The sequence below is a fragment of the Rhododendron vialii genome, chromosome 12a, assembly GCF_030253575.1.
Source record: "Rhododendron vialii isolate Sample 1 chromosome 12a, ASM3025357v1".
Lineage (NCBI taxonomy): Eukaryota > Viridiplantae > Streptophyta > Magnoliopsida > Ericales > Ericaceae > Rhododendron > Rhododendron vialii.
Genome location: NC_080568.1, coordinates 3,109,710 through 3,133,117, shown reverse-complemented (window position 1 = coordinate 3,133,117; position 23,408 = coordinate 3,109,710). Strand labels below are relative to the sequence as shown.

Here is a 23,408-nt window from a genome sequence, read left to right as displayed (position 1 = left end):
TTAATTCAATTATGTTAAGTAGATTTTCACTTGCTCCTATCTCAATAGATATGTGCGAGTAGTTTACCAAGGTCAGGTCATGGGGTGATTAACACCTCATAGCTCAAGTAGAATTGCGTTTTTTTCACCATAAAGTCTAAACTTTTGGTTCGAGAATCGATGTGGGGTTCGGGTTTATTTGTCAAATCGCTAAGATGTTAATCTCCTTGATCATGTGTAGGTAGGAGCATCGCCTACCTACCACACATGATACTTGGAGCTCTGACGCACGAGGCATTTGCTAAATAAATTCTAGAGCTAGCTTGGTAATCGAGCCATTTTATTTTCCGATTCGGGAACCTTGATTGTGTATCCTGAACCGCGTATTTAGGTGAGAAATGCAGTTTAACTTGAGTCGTGAGTGTTAGTAATTCCTAGACCTAACCTGTCTTTTATCTTAGTTTATTCGTATTCCAATTTAGCCCTTTTCATTTCCACTACGCACGTAAAACCAAGTTGGCTATCTAAAAGCCGAAAGCCCTTGCTTGCATCTACAAATCCAACAAAGCCGTATTAATTTTTCTCTTGGGTACGATCCCGGATTTTCGGATTATCATGCTTCAACTGACGTATTAAGCCCTACGCTTGGGGCATTATTCCATATATCGAAGTAAACAAAGCATATCACATGATACCCAATTTGTAACCAAAAATTTCTCACCAAAATAACAGTTCCCTACAAAAAGACAAGGTGAGCGTAAGCTGGTCCGGACATCCAGTTAAAAAAAACATTCGGAAATGATTAGAGATGCTCCTAGTACCCAGATCTCATTCACAGCCGCTGGGCATTTTCCAGCTGTTGGGATTTGGGAGGGTATCTTAAGTGACTTAACCCTCTAACCTTCGTCCCACGCACCCCAGTACTCTTTTTCCCTGTCTATGATCTGTTCTTACCACCTTATATACTCTCTTCTTCTCCACATATTTACCCAGTACTCGATCCATTTAGTGCACACTAACCAACTTCAAATAGTCACTCAAACATCCCTAAATACCCAGAGAGAGAGAGAGATGTTGAACTGGGGGCCGGTGTTCGTGGCGGTGGTGCTGTTCGTGCTGCTGTCTCCGGGGCTGCTGTTTCAAGTGCCGGGGCAAAACAGATGCGTCGAATTCGCCAACTTTCACACGGGCGGCGCGTCCATTCTCATCCACACTTTGCTCTACTTCGGTGTCATCTGCCTTTTCTTGATCGCCATCGAAGTTCACTTGTACTTCGGTTGAGTTAATCGATCATATGTATGCATTCTGTATCTATGATCTCATTTTGAGTTTATTGAGTTCGAGGGATAAAATATTTCTATATGGTAGTTCCGTTTGTTATCACTTATTTTGGCCTTATGGGTTAGAATTTGTAGATTCTAATGATTTTGGTTATTTTTACTTAGAAAAATGAAAATAAGTTTTTTTTTTTTGCTCGGCAAAATGAAAATAAGTTGTAGGTGTGTTTGGTGAAGTTTTTATATGCTAGAATCAAATTTTAATTGTTTATGAAATAAGTTTTAGAATAACATTAGTATAATAATTTATTATCAAGTAAGTATTTAGGTTGCCCATTAATTCTGTGGAAGCACCCTTGAATTAAGCATTCTATAAAAACACCTTTTTTTTCTCGGAAAAAGAAATTTTATTAATTTCTGAAAATGACACAAATATTAAAGGGGACAGGGGTAAGCAAAAGCTACCCGAGACCCAAAGAGAAACGTTGGCAAGAAATTCCTTAGACACGACCGCACCAACAAAAAAATAACAGCCATCACATAGATGAGACCAAATAAGCAAAAAAAAAAACACTCATAATTTATACTTTCAAATACGTACCGTTATCAACTCTACTTAAACGCATATTAGATAGGAGTAAATGCTAGCGAACTAAGGTGTGCAAAAAACCCGCAACCCGACCAACCCGCAACCTGAAAGGTCTCGGACGGGGTCGAACATGTGGTTCGGACGTGTGCGGGTTCACTTTCTGTTAAAATCAATTTTCGGTTCGGGATTCGGATTGGTGCATTCCTTACCTGTGGGGTCGAACCCAACCCGACCAACCCGAAGGGTAAAACCGACCCGACCCGACGTAAAGAATTGGACTCGCGGACGGTTCTTACCACTTGTTCGGTTCGATTTTGGGCCTGAAATATTGTTACCCGACATGGTCGAGTCGGGTTCAGGGCCAAACCCGACCCGACCCGACCCGTGCACACCCCTAACTGCTAACAATAGATGAGCAATTGGACAATGAAACAGAGGCGCAAGCTAAGCACTTTTGTGCTTTTCTGCTCATGAGCTCGGATTTGAGTCCGCAGAGTCCCCCACTTCCCCTAGTATCAAAAGAAAAAAAAAACGCCGATAATGCTAATACTATTCTTTGCTAATCCTAAATTTGAAGTGAATACACCAGTTACGTTATCTTTTTCTTTGCTTAAATTAAGATCATATAGCTCGGCTTGGAGTATTTTTTTGGATCAAGCTTGATGATGAAGCTGAGTGCTCAATTTCTCTACCAGAAAGTTGAGATTATACTCCAGCGAAACAGAAAACTTAGGCATTGTTCTCTTAAGCTTTTTGAGGCTTTTTCTTGATTTGTTCATATTCAATTTTTTTTTTGTGTTTGTTAGTTTTGCGTTAAACTTTTGATAATTATTAATTTGTCTCGACGAGGAAAATCGAAAATCCAAAAAAGTTCATTTATACCTAAATATTTTTAGAAATATCTAAAATAAAGTCCAAAAAAACGGTTTTATTTCATCTATTGGACGGGTATATGATTGTTTAAGGAAGACACTTTACTTGACAAATTGAATTATATTCCTGCCCAAAGCCATAAGTTAAGTATTAATCTAAGAAAGCGTCCGGTCAATTTTCCAATGCCAACGCATATCGAGAACATTTTAACAAAGGAAAAACCGTCCAATCACATTGTAACAACAAGGACTTGGATCATCTCTCCAGTCTATTGACAAGTGTGAGTTTTTCCCTAATAGTTCATTTCGAAAGCAAACTGATGCAGGGAGGCGTGTCGAAATAGAAGTACGCGCAACAAGAACAATCACGAACAAGTATGAACTAGAAGTACTCCCTCTACGAACACACAATAATGGGAAATAATCTAAATTTTCATTAATCAATTCATAAAAACAACTCCTTTGCCCTAAGGCTTACATCCTTATTTATAATAGTAGAACTCCTAAACCTAGCCAACATTCCTAAAATACCGAAAAAGGAAAATAAGCCATTAGGAAACAAAATCAACCCTAATTCTCTTAATCAAGTAACTTATGGAATTGGAAACCTCAATCAAAAGAAATTAGGAAAGTAGATACTTCTAAAATAATTTGACTAAATTAAAACATAATGAATTATAATACTAAGCCTGAATTAATTAAAATAAAATATGACTTTTCTTGGAATTCATCCTGCATCAAAAATCGTTTACTTTTAGAGTTCGTCAATAATATACAATATGTCAAAAATTACATAAATCGACTTGAAATAAGATACGAGTATCCATTTATCTCAAACTAATGTTGTATTTTCCTTACGATATCAGCATAAGTCTCGACATTTATTCATATTCTGAACAAGCTGAAAAGTAAACGGTTATCTATTATCAAACTTATATATGCCTGAAAAAAAAACTCACAAACAAATGAAGTAATTGAAATTAAATTCATTCCTATGTAACTTTGTCTATGTAATTAGTTTTCTTCCACCGCGTGACATTACAAATATCATATAAATTCATGACTTTATTTGTGTTCTTTTGAAGATAAGAGATAAAATTATAATCTATAAGTGACACGTACGTTAGTATAAGTTGTTTCAATTCTTTAAACACAAAGATTAAAAATCAAAAAATTCTTCCAATCATATTGTTTGTCTAATAAAATATAGATCTTGCAGATCATTCTCCCGGTTGAAGCTAGTAATTTATCTTTTCCTCTTTTCGAAGTATTTAATTAAATGACCCGACTTCTCTGTGTTTCAAATCCCGACGGCTGGAAGCAGCTGGCCAGCTGTTTATGTTGACAGTCAACAATTCAGTTATACTCTAACCGAAAAGAATAGAATTTTACCAGTTACAGTCTTTTAACAAATTTGAATCATTAAAATACCTTCGAATTACAAACAAAATTGCATGAACGGCTCTCGGCAGTCCACATCGAAAGTTAAGAGAACCTATCTTCTTCTCCTTTTTTTCTTTTTATTTTTGTGATCATGTCCCTATCCACATTCAAAATAATCCAAATACTGTACTAACTACTCCACATACAGTTGGTAACGCCGCCCACCAGAGAAACCAAACTCCGGATGCTACCGAATGGGTGCAGATAGGTCGATCCGGCTGTTCATCTTGGCACAGACGATTCGTATCGAATTTGAATACATAAAAATCACATACAAATTTAAACCGTTTGTCAAACGATTAAAATCCGAGGTATCGATCGCGGAAATGAGTCCGGAGAAACCGGTTAACATATGCTACAAGGAATCCGTATAACGTGTGCAAAGATCCCAGACACGTGATGTCGCCACGTGCATATCAACCCTTCGCCACCGACACCGTCCACTGAATTCCAACAATTCCAAATTCTTTATTCCCCAATCCAATTGTTTTCCTACACATATTCTTTTAATAATATATCACCTGAGATCTTACTAAATTTTATCTATAATCCCCTGAACTATCTAATTTCTTTTGATTTCATCCCTAATCTATTCATTAAACCAATTTAGTCTCAAAACTATTCCCATTGATATCCACCTAGTCCAGCTAAATTTGGATGCCCGGTTCATTTACCGAATGACAAGGATCGTATCATTATTCAAATCAACATTGGGGATCATACTATTGTCATTCGATCTAGTGGTTAATGAAAAAAAAATTCACCAACTGTAAGGTGCATAAAACACGGACAGAATATCTTGTAAAAACTTACTCTTTTTGTTTTTTAAATCGGTTAAGAACATCGTTTCTTCTATTTAAGACAAAAACTACCAAACGAACATTGTCCTTAGAAAAAGAAACACGTGTTTTCGATCCCTAGTTATTTTTTTCGTCCAGTAAATTTTTAAGTTTGAGGGCCCGATAGATTTAATCAATAGATTATAGACGAATTAGACAAAAATTGAATAATCGAAGGGATAGAAGTGATATTAGCCCTGATATCTCGAGACTGTACCCATATATAAACGCCAAACAGAGGCTTCTACACACACACACACACACAGAGATGGCAGATTGGGGACCGGTAGTGATAGCCACGGTGCTGTTCGTGCTGTTAACGCCGGGGTTGTTGTGTCAGATACCGGGGAACGGCAGATACGTAGGATTCTGCAATATGGAGACTAGCGGATTGGCGATTCTGGTTCACACCATCATCTTCTTCGCACTCATCGTTATCTTCCTAATTGCCATCGGCGTTCACATCTACACCGGTTAAATTAATCACTCCTATAATTCCTTCCACCACCCCCACCGAAACCAAACGAATTGGTTACCGTAATTTCGACGCACATATAGGTCCTCTTTCCGCAATGAGTAATGCCACAAGCACGTCTTTAAAACACAATTCGGGACGCAACCGTGTCGAGGACCGTTAGATACACGTGGGATTCACGTACACAACTGTATATGTCCGGAATTGTGTTTTAAATGTGTGTTCGTCGACTTTTTGTTTCGGAATTTGGTTTTCTTTAATTTGTTGTTTCGATATGTATGTCAACTACCGATTTGTTATTGTTAATATTGTATAGCTTAAGAGGTTTCAGTATGTGAGATTACTGGTGCTGTTGTTATTTAGTGGAAGATGAACACTTCATGTCAATTTTTTAAACTCCAATTTGACACTGTACTACTATTTTGGTAAAGTTTGGTTGGGAGTGATAATACTGTGATGTGTGACTTGATTGAAATTTTGATATGACGGAACAATTTTTAACAGTGATGAAGACGAAACAGTCCAAATTAGACGTGACAGCCCCGATTTAAATCATACATTATTTGGTTTGAATTTGCTTAGAGGTAAGTGTTTTTTAGCAAATCTAAATCATTGACTGCAATAATAAAACATCTAGATTTAGACTGTCCTCGTTCAATCCAAATTAAGAACCGAGAGTATTGAATTCCTTCAAAAAGATGTTCTTTGCCATAGGAGCCGCCTTCTTTCTCAAATTCAAGTCTCTCGCTTGTTTTGTGAAGTTTTACTGAGTTTACTAGGTGTGCGAAGGATTTTGTCGTGAATAGAGTGAAGTAAATTACCTTTTTTGGTAAGTTAATTTGGTTATTACCTTTTTTGGTAAGTTAATTTGGTTTAAATATGTGAGTGATTAGTTGAGGTGCGCGTAAACTGGCTTAGACACCTAGTTATCAAAAATAAATAATTGCGTGGAGTGATTAAACTTATGATTATGATTTAGTTTGTGGTTTAACTTCCTTCTAGATTTGGCGGCCTCCTAAAGAAATTATTGGATATCACTGTAACGTGTTTTTTCAATCTTTTTCACATTTGTATATGAAGCCATCATCTGTTGACTAAAATGTATGTAGTCCACGTAAATATATATGGAACTGCATGCAGAGGTGTTGGAGTACATTAATGTGACCGTGCCCAACGATCATACATGGCAGTGTCCCGAGACTATTGAATTTTTACTCCTCATTTGGGAGGTCTCTAAAGAGAGTTTCAGCGTTCTATGTACTTTTTAATCTCCCCATGACACAACAGATAACATATTCATTACTTCGTTTGTGTTTTTTCAGATAAAAGTATAATCCATAAGTGACACGTTAGTATAAACCGCTTCAATTCTTTAATCACAGAGATTAAAAATCAATAAATTCTTCCATTATGGTATTTGTCTGTCTATTAAAATATCATTGATCGTGGAGGATCATTCTTTCGGTTTAACTTTTTTAATCTTTAGAATCTACTGTTTTGTCTTTTCAAAGTATTTAATTAAAGGACCCGACTCTCTGCACTTCAAATCCCGAGGTCTGAAGCAGCTACTTATCTTGACAATCAATAATCTTGATTTGCTAAAAAAAAACCAGAAAAAAATATAGAATTTGACTAGTTAAATTTTTTTTAGCAATTTTGAACCATTAAAAATAAAGATGATATTGACACTCAAAAAATTGATGTAGGGCACCCCAAAATCAGTATAATTCTGAAGCAACTTTATTTTATTTTTTGAAGTGACTCCATCATTTTTTGGAATGCCAATATTAAAAATATCTTTGATTGACCAAAATTGCATAAGCTACTATATGCAGTGTGCACCAAAACTCGAAAGAACTTACCTTCCACACATTCGTAACATTTTTGTAGAATATGCTATGCATACGTAGACTGCCCCACAAGGAGAGTTGGTCCGTGGTTGAATTCTTGGATTGAATAGATTTTCTCTCTCACAATATCTCAAGTTCGAAATTCCTCAAGTACTATTAATTTTTTTTAGGGTCAATCAATAATGAGCTTTACTCGGGCTGCCTGCAAGTAGGCGATGAAATCGAGCACTCAAAATTAATCGGCATAAATTGACCCGGAAGAGTTCTTTTGAGGTGGGCTTTAAAGCCCCAAAATTCTACCAGTACGTGCCGGCCGTCCAAATCCAGTTACCAACTACTCCACATAAGGTAGGAGGAATCCGTATAACGTGTGCAAAGATCCCAGGAGGCACATGAAGTTGCCACGTTGAAAAAGTATCCCCTAAGACAATAGTACAATCTAAACCTTAAATTAGCTTCATCACCTTAAAATTAGCTAAACCTTGCAACTTGGGCACTTTATTAGTCTTCGGTCGCCGCAGTGGGTTCAGGATAGTGCTCAAATATTTTTTTTCTGCCAGAATGTCAAGAATAGTATGCATATAAAGTTGCATATTTAACAGAATATATGCAGGTTTATCATTCCTAACATTCTCTGGTCTAGATATAGAAGAAAAATAACATTTGAAAATTATTTTAGAATCCTTAACGGTCATTAAGCGATTGTATAGATTAACAAGGGCCCATGTTAAATTAAGGTGGTCAAGTATAGAATTTTATAATTTAGGGGATAAACTCAAAAAAGTAAGATAGTTCAAGGACCAAAATGCCAAAATCTCTTTGCAAACTCCAGCTGTACTTTTTCCAACCTCGTAAAATTCCCTCAGCAAGCCTAAACATACACATTCACACATACAGCAGAGAGAGAGAGAGAGAGAGAGAGAGAGAGAGAGATGGCGGATTGGGGACCGGTGGTGATAGCCACGGTGCTGTTCGTGCTGTTGACGCCGGGGTTGTTGTTTCAGATACCGGGCAACGGCAGATACGTGGGACTCTGCAATATGCAGACTAGCGGACTGGCGATTCTGGTTCACTCCATCATCTTCTTCGCGCTCGTCGTTATTTTTCTCATCGCCATCGGAGTTCACATCAACACCGGCTAGCTACTTATTCTGTTTCCATTTGTATCCTGCTTTAATTTTTGATACGCGTTTCTTTTGTTGTTTTGATATGTATTGTAACAACCGATTGTGATTGTAAAGCCCTTCTGCTTCCAATTTGTTTTGACTAGAGGCACGGGCACATGCGATGCATGTGCAAATCGTGTTGTGCAAAGGATGGAAAGAGAAGAAATCTTGAATCGAGATTTCGTAGTGAAATCTGAGATGTGAAAGTGGAAATGAGAGTAGAAAATCAGGGTGACGGTTTTTTTTCTCTCTTCTTGGCGGTTTCTTCGGGTAGTTAAATGGGTCGTTTAGGAAATTAAGAGTGTGAGCCGGCTTCATAACCGTCGTTCACACCAAGACCGGCGTTCCCTTTATAAGAGTAATAGATGTATCAATATTCCGAGGAATTTTTCAGTGCCGAGCGGGTGTTGCCGATGTGGCACCCACTCGGCGCATCCGAGCCGTCTGATACATTTTTGGACGGCTCGGATTAAAACACTTTCTCTCCTCTCACCCAACACTTTCTCTTTCCTTTTCTCTCTCCAAATCTGAGCAGTCCAAACACGTAATGGACGGCTCGGATGCGTGAGCGGGCACCACGTGGTACCCGCTCGGCACTGAAATTTTTTTCCAATATTCCAGATGTTTTACTGGTACTTTCAGTGTAACCAAGAACGGGTCAGCTTGCGGATAAAAAAAGAACAGGTCTGCTCACCTCCATAATCTTACCCACCAAATTTAGTGAAACTTAGAAATTTTTGACCCCATCATGGGCTGTGGTGTGGTGATTTGAACCATTTATTTCATAGGATGGGTTAACAACTTAACATATCTATATGTCCCTGATCAAGTTAATTTAATTTGACCGACTAATTTATGTAATTCATTCATATATCCATTAATGTTCGATTAAGTTGATTTTTTTTAATGTTATTATGTGAGAAAGGGAGATGATGGATCACTATTGTGGGGGTGGGCCAGGATGGGCTCAAGAAATTGAGTTTAGAGGAATTTTGGTGGGTATGGAGGTGGATTGATTCCTTATGAACACTTAATATCACTTTTTGGTTCTCCAAATTATTTCACTGTTTAGTTGGCTACTTGCACTATCCATAAGAGCTAATACTTTGCACACTCCAGCTGATCTAATAACGCTTGTGGGGTGGTGATTCACTCGGTGTGAGGGATCAAAGTCCCTTCTCTGACGAATCGCATAGTTTTACGATCTCATTGAGTAATAAGGTTATTAAATGAATTGTAATTACAATCGAAACAATTGATTTCCTCCAAGTGTTTCTCCTCCTTCTTTGAGCAAGCCTACAAAATAGGGAATCGTTTAGTCGCCCGGCTGAACTCAGCTGGAGGGCACTTAACTGAGAGAGATGAGAGTAAGGACAGTACAATAAATCTCTACAAATTGCATACCTATTTAGGGTTTCTCCCTAAGGCTTTTATAGAAAAAGTGTACTTGCTCCCAAGTAAGTACATGTTCGGCACGAGCCGCGTGATGTCACCCGTAACCGTTTGGGTAAGTGACATCATGCATGACGCTAAGTGTGCACGTGGTTGAGCACACGTGCCCAGAAGGTTGTGGGCCACCGAGGCGCCGCATGGAATCCAACTGATCTACGAGTTGTCCACACAGCCCGGTCCATGGGTTTCCCAACTGGGCTCGCCACATGGCCCTAGGAGACGATTGGGCTGGGCGTGCTTTGGCATGGCTGCTTCTGTTTTATGCCTTTAGTTTTCCGGTTGCAAGGCCTTCTGGTGAGTTGGTAAAGTCTCCTCTTAGACTTCTGTTTGTGTTCTTCGTTTAGGCTTTTAATGAAAGTACTACTGCTGACAACAAATTTTGACATATGAGGCTCCATGAGGGACTTGGCTCTCCCGTTGGAGATGCTCTTAATACGTTTTACCTCTTCTAATCAGGGATCCAATCTGAACTCCTTCCCTCACTAACAGAATAAGTACAAACACAAAAGCATGGAGGAATAAGGAGTTTTTTTATTTGGAACAAGTCTGGATAGATACATCGGGGGCTTCTCCTTTTATAGGCATAAGGGAAAGCATCTAGCATGACTTCAAGCCTAGACAAACATAATCATGACTTCCAACTTTAGACATAAATATCTTCATACTTGAAAAGAAAGATAAACATATCTTACAACATTGGTCAAGCATATATTCTTTTACATTGCAGACACACATAATAGACAAACAACTTTTACTACTCTCTACAGAAATTAAATGAATAAGGATAAAGCAACAATATTCTTGAAGCTTTACTTTAACTTTCTTTTACTTTGGACACCGCTTGATGAGGAGTCACACTTATTACACATAACACTCCAAACTAGAAAAGTACCTTCGTCGTAGCTGGTTGAGTAGCCAATGCCACTTTATAGTTAGACTCTGTATTCTTGATTTGGCTTAGTAAATTTTAAGGTTTTGTACAGTTCATGACACTGAATTCATGAAAGTGTCTGTCCAAATTTTGTCATGAACACTCTCATAGATCCTATCCCTTGCGGTAAATTTTTGTTGTTTAAGCAGAGCCTTTAGTAATTGATTTCATGATTGAGAAACATTACATATTGATTTGATGATACACAACATGACTCTTACCTTTACGGCTTTACTGTAACAATAGACTGGTTTCCAATCTATTGCGTGGATTATTCCATGATGAGCTGTTTCTCATATATCTATAGCCTTATCCATAAAGAGAAGTCAATTTGCCTATGAGTTTTTCTGTGCTGGTGGTGACAAGCTGTCTTATACACAACCACTCTGCAATGACCAGTTTGTTACAGATAGCCAAAACAAACAGCGGGCAAGTTTAACCAGACTACTATTACTCAAGAAATATACAATTTCATTTAGTATATATCTCATGCTTTATACGAATTATATATCTTATGCACGTTAATCTCGATCGTGAGAATTTTTACCAAACCAGAGACACGTACTTAGATGTATAGTCGCATCCGACATTTGTATCTGGTCGAATAAACAGACTTCAGTTGAACCAAATACAGTGGACCAAATCCAATGATCCAATGAATAAACAGACTTCAGTCGAACCAAAAACAGTGGACCAAATCCAATGAACAGGAGAGGTTGGTCAAGAAGGGAAAATGAACATAACAAAGCACAATTAAGTTGATCAATAAGGGCAAAACAAAATGCAGTCGGATTCTAATCTTCAAATGAAGCAATGAGCATAACACTTCCACGACGAGGTTGATCAAGAAAGGAAAATCATGTTAATTGACTTGACAAAAAAATGCCAACGCTCGCATTCACTGACTCTGCTGTACTCGGATTCAACTACAAAAGGAACCGATAGCCACCATTTTTCAAGACAAGCTACAGAAACAGAATCGCAAACTGATAAAGGAAAACAAGGCAATTTAACAAATAAGGGAACTGTTGTGATTTCATGAAACCCCCGACGATACAGCAAATACATTTCGAAATCCTCAGTAGTTAAGGTTCTCCATTGAAGCACGAAAACAGTAACATAGCGAATTCGAGGTAACAATAGATCGAAGTAGAGACACGATACACCCTATCTGTTTACCTAAGTTCTAGTAATAAATAATCCACGGCACTACTTTAAAAAGTTCAACATATCCACATGTTTTAGCAATTCATAAAGAAACAGATTATCCACAGTTCCGGCAGCGTTTCTCAAAAAAGCCCGGAACATTTCTTCCAGCAAAATAGCAATACCTCCGTTGAATCTTCCAACGCATTGTCTAAACACCTCAGAATGAACTTCACATGAGTTTCCAAGCTGCATTGGTGAAAAGTTGACACGAGTTAGAAAGAGACCACGACACAGAAAGATCACAGATAAATATGAACAAAAGAAGTTTAAAAAACGATTCAACCACCTAGAAATAGAGAGAGGGAGCTTTTCGCAGATGTGAACTAAAAATACACAGAGAAAACAGATTCTTCTGGTATTAACCACAATAAATCTACTAGCATAAGAGAAGGTGTTCTCAGAATCACGTACATATATACCAAAAAGGTTCCAGGCACTACAACTATATGAATACTGAGCCTACGTTTTCTAGGATAGGGAGTCTAAAAAAGGTCCTGGTTCCGTAAACTCAAAATGATACTGCAACAGGCAAGGCAAGCAGATAGTTAAACTTGGGCTCAGCTTGAATCATACTACTGCTATTCTGGCTTATAAGTAATGCAACCCTCCTTCAGAATTGAGCAAATCATTCTGTAATGGAAGACTATTCTTTTTCTTTCCAAACAGAACTGAAAAAGCCTTGTGCCACTGGAGCTGCCTACATGAATGACCAAAGCCAGATTTTTACTTTACAAATTTTTTGCAATCCAGAATTGAGCAAATCATTTTGTAGTGAAAGACTAGTCTTTTTCTTTCCAAACAAAATCGGAAAAAGCTGCCAATATGAATCACCAAAGCCAGAATTTTACTTTACAAACTTTATGCAATCCAGAATTGAGCAAATCATTCTGTAGTGAAAGACTATTCTTTTTCTTTCCAAACAAAATCGAAAAAAGCCTTGTGCCACTGGAGCCGCCTACATGGATCACCAAAGCCAGATTTTTACTGTACAACCTTTTTGCAATCCAAAACCTCAAATTGATCGATCACAACAACAATAAGATTTGAAGTGAGATTTAATTACAAGGTGAGAACCACAAGCAGTGAACTCGAAGACTTTCAACAAAACAGAAAGTCAAACGAAACAAGAATCCCATTTAGAAGAAACAAAAAAGTAAGTGCCAAGTAACCAAATCAAAATTACAAAGGGAAAGCGACAGGGTATAGTGAAACTCTTAGATAGTTCCCCAGATTAAGGATAAAGATCAGCCAGAGCCAGAGCCAATGATAATGAAACAGCTGCCACAACACATATCGATTAAAACTTCGGATAGAAAGTATTCCAATGAGGATTCAAACATCTACCGTTACGTGATGGGTTCTGGAACTCCTATACCGACATTTGCCAATATATCGGCTAGTACTGTCCATGTCAGTTTAATATATCACCGGTTCTATCCAAATAGGCAAATACATAGTTGTCAAAATGGCACGATTCACAATTTGACCCACGATTCATACAAAAACGATACGAATATATAGGTGAATTAGGGTTTAGACATTAAAATAATCATTCTAGATACATTAGTCTGATGAATTATCCATAATTAATTTGGTGAAATTTTCATAGTTCATTATCGTAAGAATCAATGGATGGGCTCAATGTCTTCAAGATGCTACTATTTAATTTGCTGGGCTACAATTATACAAGTAGTGAATATTCTTGAGTACATCATCCTAATGAACGAAAATTTTGACTTATCAATCTTGTATATAGTATGACCACAAAAAAAAAAAAAAAAATTCTCTTTAATTCTTGTATCCTCTAAAACAGAGATTGCGGCAAGGCTCATAGCCTTATACCAACCCACTTATGTCATCATATAAGCAAGTTTCATACCTACCAAGCTACTTAATCACATATTATATCGTATTGAGGCTAAACTTCATTTTATTAATATCTGTATCACGATTCGATTCGATTCAGAAAAATAACATTTTGATTCTCGTTTTAACAACCCCACAATATATTAGATACCTAATAGACAAATCCCGGTCAACACAACGGAAAAAAACAAAGAAATTATTGGCTTATTAGTAAGTTAATCAAATTGCTGACTTTAGAGCATCTCCAGGATCCACGCAAATCTCTACTCACATTGAGAAAAAGTTCGGTAAACGCTTCATTTGGTATGACGCACTCCAGCGGGCAAACCCAATCATCTTTTTGAGCTTTTTAAAGGGAAATGATTTTGCCACTATCTTTTTTGTTAACGCCACTCCCCTACAAGTTTATTTTTGCACCAAAAATACACTTGCAGGGAGTTGAACCAAAATATACTTGCAGAGGAGTGGCGTTAACAAAAAAGGGAGCGACAAAATCAACAACCTTATTAAATAGCTTTCACCCTCGAGCTTAAAGCAGAAGCTAACCACTCTTGTCAAAACTTTCCAAGATCGTTTCTAAAATAGTTTTTGTTTTTGGTACTCAAAACCCCTACGTATCCCCAATAAATTCCCTATCTCTCCCCACTCATAACTCTTAAAAATCCCCCTCAAAACCCAAGCACAGCAAAACAGGGTCAGAGCCAACACAACAATCAATATCAAAAGGCAATAACCACCTAACTATGAAATCAAATACACAAAACAAAACCAATCAACAAAACAAAACCTTAATTGCAGTGCGCGTAAGCTGGCCCGACCCATGATTTATATACAAACAAAGCGTTAAAAGATTGATGAAAAATCAAAACCCTAACCTGGAACCTCCTTCCTCGGCGAGGGCGGCGACGCGGCGGTGTGACAAAGAATCGCCCGTCCGATCATCGACAAGCTCGACACAATCCCAACCACATAGAAAAACATCACCAACCCAAGGACCCAAGGCATCAACATGAACCCAATGAAGAACGTAACCGACCCACACAGCATCAACGCCAGCGAAATCCCCAGCAGCAGCGACGCGAACCCCGCCGGCGAGATCGGCGGCGTGGACGGCCTTCTCCTATTAACCGGCGCCGGAGAGTGATCGGAGAAGCGAACCGGCGCGGGAGGATCCGGGGAGTGATCGGCGAAGTGAATCGGCGCGGGAGGAGATCGGAGGATGTTGAGGATTAAAGTGGAGAGCTCGCAGAAAACCCTCGATTGTTCATCTTGTTGCCTTCTCATCGTATTCATTCGATCAAAATACAGCTACCCACTACCCAGAACAAGCAACAACCAGTGCCAATAGAAACAGAGGATGAGGAGAGAGAGAAACCAACCAAAACCAGGTAGAGGAAAAGGAGAATATTTTGGTCTCGTTTTTCGCTTTGCTCGTGATAGGATTAATCTTTGTTGTGTCTCTTGTTTTGCCTGAGGAAAATAGACCAACCAAAAGCAGTACTCAAAGTAGGAACAGAGAATCTAGAGAGAGAGAGAGAGAGAGAGAGAGAGAGAGAGACAGTTGAGAAACTGAGGAATCTAAAATCGGGAAGATCTTAGGGGGGGGTTGCTAAAGTCGAGGCCAATGGATAAACACTGAGGAGGGTAAACGGATTTGTTGGTATTTATCTGTGGGAATTTTATCGGTTTGGGTAGTTGATTTCTATACATGTGGGGAGTTGCGAAAGGGAGCTGGGTTTTGTTTGTTTGTTTGTCAGGAAAAAGGTTGTGTTGAAGAATTCTAGAGAGAGAGTGGAGGAGATGACACGGCGGAGCTGTTCCGATCAGAGAGAGAGAGAAAAGAGATTAGTTGTGTTTGGATTGAGAGAAAAGAGAAAATACAGAAAGGAGCAATTATGATGGCCAAATTGACTCACCACCAGTTATGTGTGGATGAGCTGGGCGGCTTTATCTTTGGGAATTATCCAGTGGTTCATCAGAGATCATAAATTTAGGGGGTGTTTTTATTAATAAAATAGTTGTAGACCGTTTTGTCTTTATTCTTTTCTTTTTTCTTTTTCTTTTTTTCGTTTGTGAGTTTTGAGTCAAATTTTTATGTAATATTAGTTCATCTCAACAAAAAAATAGTAAATAATTATATTACCTTTACCCAAATATTTTTAAAAATGTCTAGGAAAAAATTCAAAAAATTAAGTAGCTCAAAGTTATTTAATTTTTATCAACTTTATAGTCTGCATTTTAAGAGGTACTTAATATTTTAAGCAATTTAAGTATGGTTATTAAACCTACTCAAAATATAGTTGGGGCTTGTTCGGCTAAATAATCCATCCTATATTATTTTTGTCCTTATTCAATTTTTTTTGCATTTATTAATTTTTAGTCAATTTTTTGATATCATAACTAAAGAAATCTAAAAAGTAAAAAATTATAATCAAAATATATTTTTCTAAATAAAGACGAAAAAATTGGTTTATTGGCATATTTTTGTCTTTATTCAAAAATTTGAATTTCAGTCATAATTTTTTACTTTTTAGATTTCTTTCGTCATGGCAAAGCAATTATTTTTAAAAAAATTGATAAAAACTAACAAATATAAAAAGAAATAATAATAATAAAATAATCCATAATGAATTATTTAGCCTAACAAGGCGTCAGCCAAGCAGGAGTGATTTGGAAATAAATTCGCTTCAATTTTGAGACATAGTGGTAGATTTTTGACTGTATGACAGGGGACGGATGTTCCGGAACCACTGAATAATTTCCGCATTATCCAGGTTGGGCCTTATCGGGTGGGCTACACAGTGACGTGTTCTTTTGAAGCGCGTGTGTTACACGATGTCGGGATGAAGAGGTGAGACTGTGGGGCCAAGATGACGTGGGGCCTTATCCACCTTGAGTTACGATAACCACCGTTTTTTTTTCCTTTATAGTGTCACCGAGTAAGCACGAGAGCGCAAACGCGATAAGCGTCTTTAAAACATATTCTTAACTACTTGTACTACTAACTTACTGGTCTTGTCCTTGTGCGAGGCCAGAGTTCGAGCCTCGTCAATGGCGTTTGTGGTTTAAGGTTATGGACAATCTTTAGACTCCCATTGAGTAACTTACTAAACTACTCCCATTGAGTAACTTACTAAACTATCTCCTAACCTCCGTTGATGTGTACTTCTTGGGAAGAAAAAACTACAAAATACGTCGGACCAAGCATCGAAAGTACGAGCGCAGTGCAAGGATTGAAAGCAGAAACGTAGAGCATTTTGACAGATTATGTCACTAAAAGTAAGGCGCGTGCGGGTGGTTTTGATTAGCGTGTGGTGGGGGAGAGTGACGTAGATGGGGAGGTGCCTTTAGTTTCACGGCTACGACTAAAAAGGGTTTGAAGAGTAACTAACTTTGGGAAGGTAACAAATTTGATGGGAAATTTTACAAGTTAGTCCCCATGATTTTCCCAATATTGTATTTTGGTATGAGTAGTTTGGATCTCATCAACTTGAACCTTACGTTTCAGGAAGGTTTTAATGTGGTACACGTGCTGGCATCAGAATCGTGGGTGAGACCATCTCCACAAGCGGCTCATTTATTGGGCAGATAAGGTTTTGGACGAATAAGAAAAAAAATGATAGATAAAAGGTGAATATGTTATTAAGATTGATTAGTTAAGGATAGCGATAAGGGTTGGTGAAAGAAGTGGAAAATGTGAAAAATTACTTGATTGCCTTCATTGAGTCATTGTATTAAAGATAAAAAAAAAATTTAAAAAGAGAGAGAGAGAGAGAGTCGCAAAAAGTTAGTCCCTCATTGGTAAGGTGCGATAAATGAAGGTTACATGTAAGGTTCACTATGAACTATTGTATAATCTAAAATTAACCGTTTGAGTGACATAATTAGTAGGTTAAGCGTTAGCAAATCAGCTAACGCAGGTCGTTATACGGAGATAGCAGTGATGAGGGGACTTGCTACCTGAAAAAGAGAGAAAAGAGCAGATTTGGTCTACATCTGTGTATATGTACGGTATTGTAAATTTAAACTTTAACACATGTAAACAAAACATATTTCAACACCGGCTCCATCACTCATGAATGAGCTTTGTTGAAATGAAAATGAACATGTATATGTTTTAAATAAACAGCTTATTTCATATTTTTAAATTAAAAAATAAAATAAATAAAAAATAATTTTTAAATTTTTTTTGCATCGTATAAAAGATCTCATCAAGATCTTTTAAAGAAGATTCATATTGTATTATTTTTATATTTCAATAAATTTATAATATTTAAAGTTAAAATTGTCTTCTTAAAAAATAAGATTTTTTTTTGGTTCCGAAACGGGATAGAATCGGAAAACAATCTTGTGACTTTAAAATTTCACTATCAAGTTACGATAATGATACCAGTGACCTCCCTTGGCTTAAAAGTGCTAAAGTGGGGCCTCCCCTTCTAAAGTCTGTCTAGAAAAAGATGAGCCGAAAGAGAAATACTCTCTGGGTTAATCACAAAAGACAAATAATTAATTAATGATTAACGAAACTATTATTATTCATTGTGAAATTAAATGTGTGGGACTGATGCATATATGAGAGATGAGTTTTCGGTAAGAATGTTCGTAGGATTATTGATTAATGTTAGGAAATTGATTTTGTTACTCTCCTTCTCTTACAACAAATCATCTAATTAAGACACAAAATGGAGTGACATTAAAAAAAAAAAAAAAAGACTAATGTTATTTTGGTCAAAAGTTATAGCCTTAAATTGAGGATGTGGCCCAGGAGTGGACCGACATTGGTGCCCGTGGGGGTCACGGGTTGCACTCCATTTTATGAGATTACATAAATGTCCTTTACATATTTGGATTATACCCAGTACACTTGTGAAGGTGTCCTAATAAAAATTGTATCTATCTTCCTTCTATATTGTATACTTTTCAAAATACTCTGTTCCGGAACTCAATATAAGTATTTATTTTTTAAGAAGGTAATTTCAAACTTAAAAATAATGTGTTTACGTAAATAATTTTTCTACCAATATGGATCTTTTTTTGATAGATCTTATCGAGATCTTTTATACGGTTTAAAAAAAATTAAAAAATTATTTTCTATTTACATTATTTTTAAATTTAAAAATGTGAAATAAGTACTTATTATTCCTACCAATATGGATCTTGTTTGATAGATCTCATCGAGATCTTTTATACGGTTCAAAAAAAATTAAAAAATTATTTTCTATTTACATTATTTTTAATTTTGAAAATGTGAAATAAGTACTTATTTTTTTAGAGGGTGTTATGGAACGTGGAGAATAATGGGCTTTTCTCTTCTGCCACGTCAGCCAATGGTACAAAACCAAAGCATATAGTACAAAACCAAGGGGAAAATCACGTGCTTTGCTGTGCTTGGACTCCTTCTCCACATCATAAAACAGTACAACTGTACAAAACCCTTTTTTTTTACATGGTTACATATGTGAATATCCAGATCAATTTACGTGCATCTCTACCATTTCCCTCTTACAGTAAACGGAAATTCTACTAGCAAGGAAGATTTTAGGGAACCACGCAAGGAAAAATGCATTTGGGCTCATTCCGGGTTCTACAAAAATCTAGAAAAATATTCATAAATTTTGAATATTTTTTTATGGGAACCTGTAAAAAATCAACTCGAACGGACATCGGTCGGTATTACTTTTGGATTCGTAGGGCGAAACTGCTCAGTTCGCCCCTATGAATCCAAAAATAATGCTTAATATTTAAAAATTTATGAATATCGTTCTAGATTTTTGTGGGACCCGAAAATGGGTCCAAACACGTTTTTCCTACTGTGGTTCATTGCAAATCCTCCTTGTGAATATCAGGGCTCGCAGCAGGTTAGCAACATTTTGAGCCAAAATTGCTATTGATCAGTAGTACACTTTTTCAGCTTTACCTACTTTAACCCTAGATTAATGCTCTCTATTTTACCTACTCTATATTATTATAATGTTAATTTTTTTAGACAGTTTATATATTAAAAAATATGATTAAAAATTAAGTGTCAATCTGTTTGAATCGGTGAAAAGATTTTTCTGATCATTTCATCCTAAAGGGTTATAATTATTTTTTGGAGCTCTCATAATTATGTATTTGCTTTTTATTAGAAACCTTTTATGATAAAATGATCAAAAAATAATATCTTTCCCACCGATTCAAACGAATTAAAAATTGGAGCACTTAATTTTTAATCATATTTTTTATTACCTCTGTCCGAATTTAATAGTCTTTTTTTTTGGAGTTCGTGGCAATCGATTATATCTTCCAATTTATAATATTTCACGTGATTTCAAAAACATTATATTATAGAACTAATCGAGATCTATCAAACAAAATTCATATTCGATATGAAATTCATTACGGATTCAAAGATATAACCTATTTTTTAGCCGGTTAAAATAGACCAGTCTAAAAATTTAATAATAGAGAGTATTAGTGTATGGGGTTAAAGTAGGTAAAGTTGAAAAAGTGCACTGTTGATCAATAGCAAATTTGGCTCAAAATGTTCCTAACCTGCTGGAAGTGGGAAATGGTTTGACGGGGACTTTCACACCTATGACCATGTATTAAAAAAAGGAAAATTCTAAAATCAACTCATTGGACTGACGATAGTAGGTGTGTGAATATGTATTAAAAGATGTAAAAAGTGCACAAAAATACGTATTTTTCTTGTCTTTTAGTATGTTTATCGTCAGCCCAGTGGGCTGACAATAGCAAGACCGTTAAAAAAAAAAAAGAAGGGTTTTATACGGTTGTACCGTTTTATGACGTGGAGGAGTTGGTTTAATTTTAACCCAAGTAGAGTCCAAACACCGCACAACACGTGATTTTCCCTTTGGTTTTGTACTGTATGCTTTGGTTTTGTACCATAGACTGACGTGGCAGAAGAGTGTTGGTTTGGAGGAAAAGCCTATTTTTCCTCCCCTAGCGGAGAGAATTTATTCTCTTCTTAGGCCCCGTTCCAGAAACCTTCTTAAAAAATAAGCAGCTTATTTCACATTTTCAAACTCAAAAATAATGTAAATGAAAAATAATTTTTTAATTTTTTTTGCATCGTATAAAAGATCTCAATGAGATCTTTCAAACAAAATCCATAGTGCATATTTTTAGATTTCAATAAGCCCTTCATTTTTTAACTTGAAATTGCCTTCTTAAAAAATAAGGGTTTTTTTTGAGTATCGGAACGGGGCCTTAGAATCCTGATTTTTCAGGCTCTCTTTTCATGCAAACAAACTTCTTTCTGTTAGCGCTATAAAATGAAGTTACATATTTAGGACCCGCTCCAGAACACCTTTTTAAAAAATAAGTAATTAATTCATATTTTCAAACTCAAAAATAATATAAATGAAAAATAAATTTTCAATTTTTTTTTTGCACCTTATTAAAGATCTCAATGAGATATATCAAACAAGATTCATATTGATAGAAAAATTATTTATGTAAACACATGATTTTTGAGCTTGAAATTGCCTTCTTAAAAAATAAGTACTTATTTATCGTTCTGGAACGGGACCTAATGTGCAGATCAAAACTTCTGTACATTAGGAAATAGGGAGCTCGAATTTCCTATGTGTGCGTGGATCTTCTTTTAGTTAGTTCTTCCATTTTTTTAAGTATTGGTCTTGGCCAGGGGCTTACGGGTTTAATTCTCCTTGTCAAAAACTTATGCGACCACCTCATCTCCATGTGTAGGCCTGTGAAAAGGCTATGGAGGGATTATAAGAAAATTGATCCGAGTTGCGGGCAAGTTAACTTGAGACACCCTGCATTACTGAAAAAATAAATATATCTACAAGCTGTACGTCATCATAATATATGGAGGAAGAGTGGAGTAGAGTACGTAGTTGGAAATGTTCTACGTTACGCAAAAGAAAGCCAACTCCCTGGTCGATGTGGTGCACTAACGACTCTTTCAAGTTTCAAATAAAATAAAGGTCTTCAAAAATCAAATGAATCATTTGGTTTTATACTTTCGGATTAACTTTTTTTTTTTTTTTCCGAACAAATGAAAATTTTGATGAACTCTGTATTGAGCGGTTCGGATCTTGATCGTAACGACTCAAATTTTTTGACCGAAACGCACTACAACCCTACAGTGCACTTGGTGCACTACATGGAAACCCTTGTCCCAAAACCCACATGATTTACGTGAAATCATTGGAAAGGTCTACGTTACGCAAAAGAAAGCCAACTCCCTAGTCGATGTGGTGCACTAACGACTCTTTCAAGTTTCAAATAAAATAAAGGTCTTCAAAAATCAAATGAATCATTTGGTTTTATACTTTCGGATTAACTTGTTTTTTTTTTTTTTTCCGAACAAATGAAAATTTTGATGAACTTTGTATTGAGCGGTTTGGATCTTGATCGTAATAACTCAATTTTTTTTGACCGAAACGCACTACAATCCTATAGTGCATTTGGTGCACTACACGGAAACCCTTGTCCCAAAACCCACATGATTTACGTGAAATCATTGTTTATCAAGTCTTCTCAATGAGTTTCTAGTCCAAGCAAGCAATAAGATGGAATTTTCAAACTTATGTGACGTTTGTGGGTGGAGTTTCTTTGTCGTTATTCAAATTGCATTATGGTTCATTTTCTTTTTCTTTTTTTTTTTTGAAAGGATATGGTTCATTTTCATTGTGATCAAATCATTGGGTCAATGATTTACATGCCAACGTGGACAACGTGACTGTTTTTTTTAATCTATTTTATCACAAAGAGTTGATTTGAAATCTTGAATTTTTTGGCCAAGTACTTCTGGTTTGAAAACAGCCTCTAACAGAATTAAAGTATATTTTCAGTCAGAAATTACGGAATCATATCCTAAAGTTTTCGTATCTTGAAATTTTCAATTGTAATTGTAGAATCATATTCTAAAATGTAATTTTCGATGCAGATCTTGGCTGGAATTTTCCAAATGGCCCTGTTTTTACAACTAAAGACTATCTCAAACAGGGTCAGTGATAAGAGGTCTAGATTTTCAAAACCTCACAACAGCAACAACCTTCTAGACAAAAACAAGCCAGTATCGAGGATGGCTGGCAAACCTTTGCAGCCACGTGGGCATGCAGAAAGGAAGGGACAAACAGATCTCAGGAACCACAGAACGAAACCCCATCAAAACCTGCAAAAACATTATTAGGCGAAACCAGAATCTGTAGTAGGAAAACTATCATTAGGCCCTGTTGACATAGTTGTAAAAACCACTTATCATTTAACCCCTCCAATTTGTTTTTCACTGGAAAAAAAAAAAAAAAAACTTACAAATACTTGCACGCCTGGTTCGGTTGGTCCAAGAAATACTGGAGTATCTCAAAAAAGGATATGGGTTGAATAATGTTAGAAAAATCATTCTCAAAAAATACAAGTCTTGAATTTTAATTATGTACATACATAAATTCCAATACCAGGAACAATGTAACGAATCCGATCGATC

At 36.5% G+C, this 23,408-nt stretch overlaps 3 protein-coding genes across 3 annotated transcripts; 2 read left to right on the top strand and 1 right to left on the bottom strand.

Moving 5' to 3' along the window:
• The first annotated feature begins 804 nt into the window (after window positions 1-804).
• Window positions 805-5,920, top strand: LOC131311594 (uncharacterized). The gene is made up of 2 exons (XM_058339089.1): window positions 805-1,257; window positions 5,238-5,920. Exons 1-2 carry the CDS (start codon window positions 919-921, stop codon window positions 5,475-5,477), a joined length of 579 nt encoding a protein of 192 aa, XP_058195072.1. The 5' UTR covers window positions 805-918; the 3' UTR covers window positions 5,478-5,920.
• A 2,264-nt stretch (window positions 5,921-8,184) lies between these two features.
• LOC131311042 (uncharacterized) lies at window positions 8,185-8,564 on the top strand. The gene has a single exon (XM_058338357.1). It carries the CDS (start codon window positions 8,257-8,259, stop codon window positions 8,464-8,466), a length of 210 nt encoding a protein of 69 aa, XP_058194340.1. The 5' UTR covers window positions 8,185-8,256; the 3' UTR covers window positions 8,467-8,564.
• A 3,317-nt stretch (window positions 8,565-11,881) lies between these two features.
• Window positions 11,882-15,867, bottom strand: LOC131311923 (uncharacterized). Its single transcript, XM_058339561.1, has 2 exons — window positions 14,824-15,867; window positions 11,882-12,268 (listed from the first exon to the last, which is right to left on the bottom strand). The coding sequence occupies exons 1-2, from the start codon at window positions 15,239-15,241 to the stop codon at window positions 12,252-12,254; spliced, it is 435 nt and encodes a 144-aa protein (XP_058195544.1). The 5' UTR covers window positions 15,242-15,867; the 3' UTR covers window positions 11,882-12,251.
• Window positions 15,868-23,408: the final 7,541 nt, after the last annotated feature.

What these genes read in the sequence shown, in the direction of transcription:
- LOC131311594 (XM_058339089.1), top strand. Translation starts at nt 919, where the DNA reads ATGATCTGTTCTTACCACCTTATATACTCTCTTCTTCTCCACATATTT. An exon ending in AAGTTCACTTGTACTTCGGT is followed by an intron (nt 1,258 to 5,237) that starts TGAGTTAATCGA and finishes AACGCCAAACAG; the next exon opens with AGGCTTCTACACACACACAC.
- LOC131311042 (XM_058338357.1), top strand. Translation starts at nt 8,257, where the DNA reads ATGGCGGATTGGGGACCGGTGGTGATAGCCACGGTGCTGTTCGTGCTG.
- LOC131311923 (XM_058339561.1), bottom strand. Translation starts at nt 15,241, where the DNA reads ATGAATACGATGAGAAGGCAACAAGATGAACAATCGAGGGTTTTCTGC.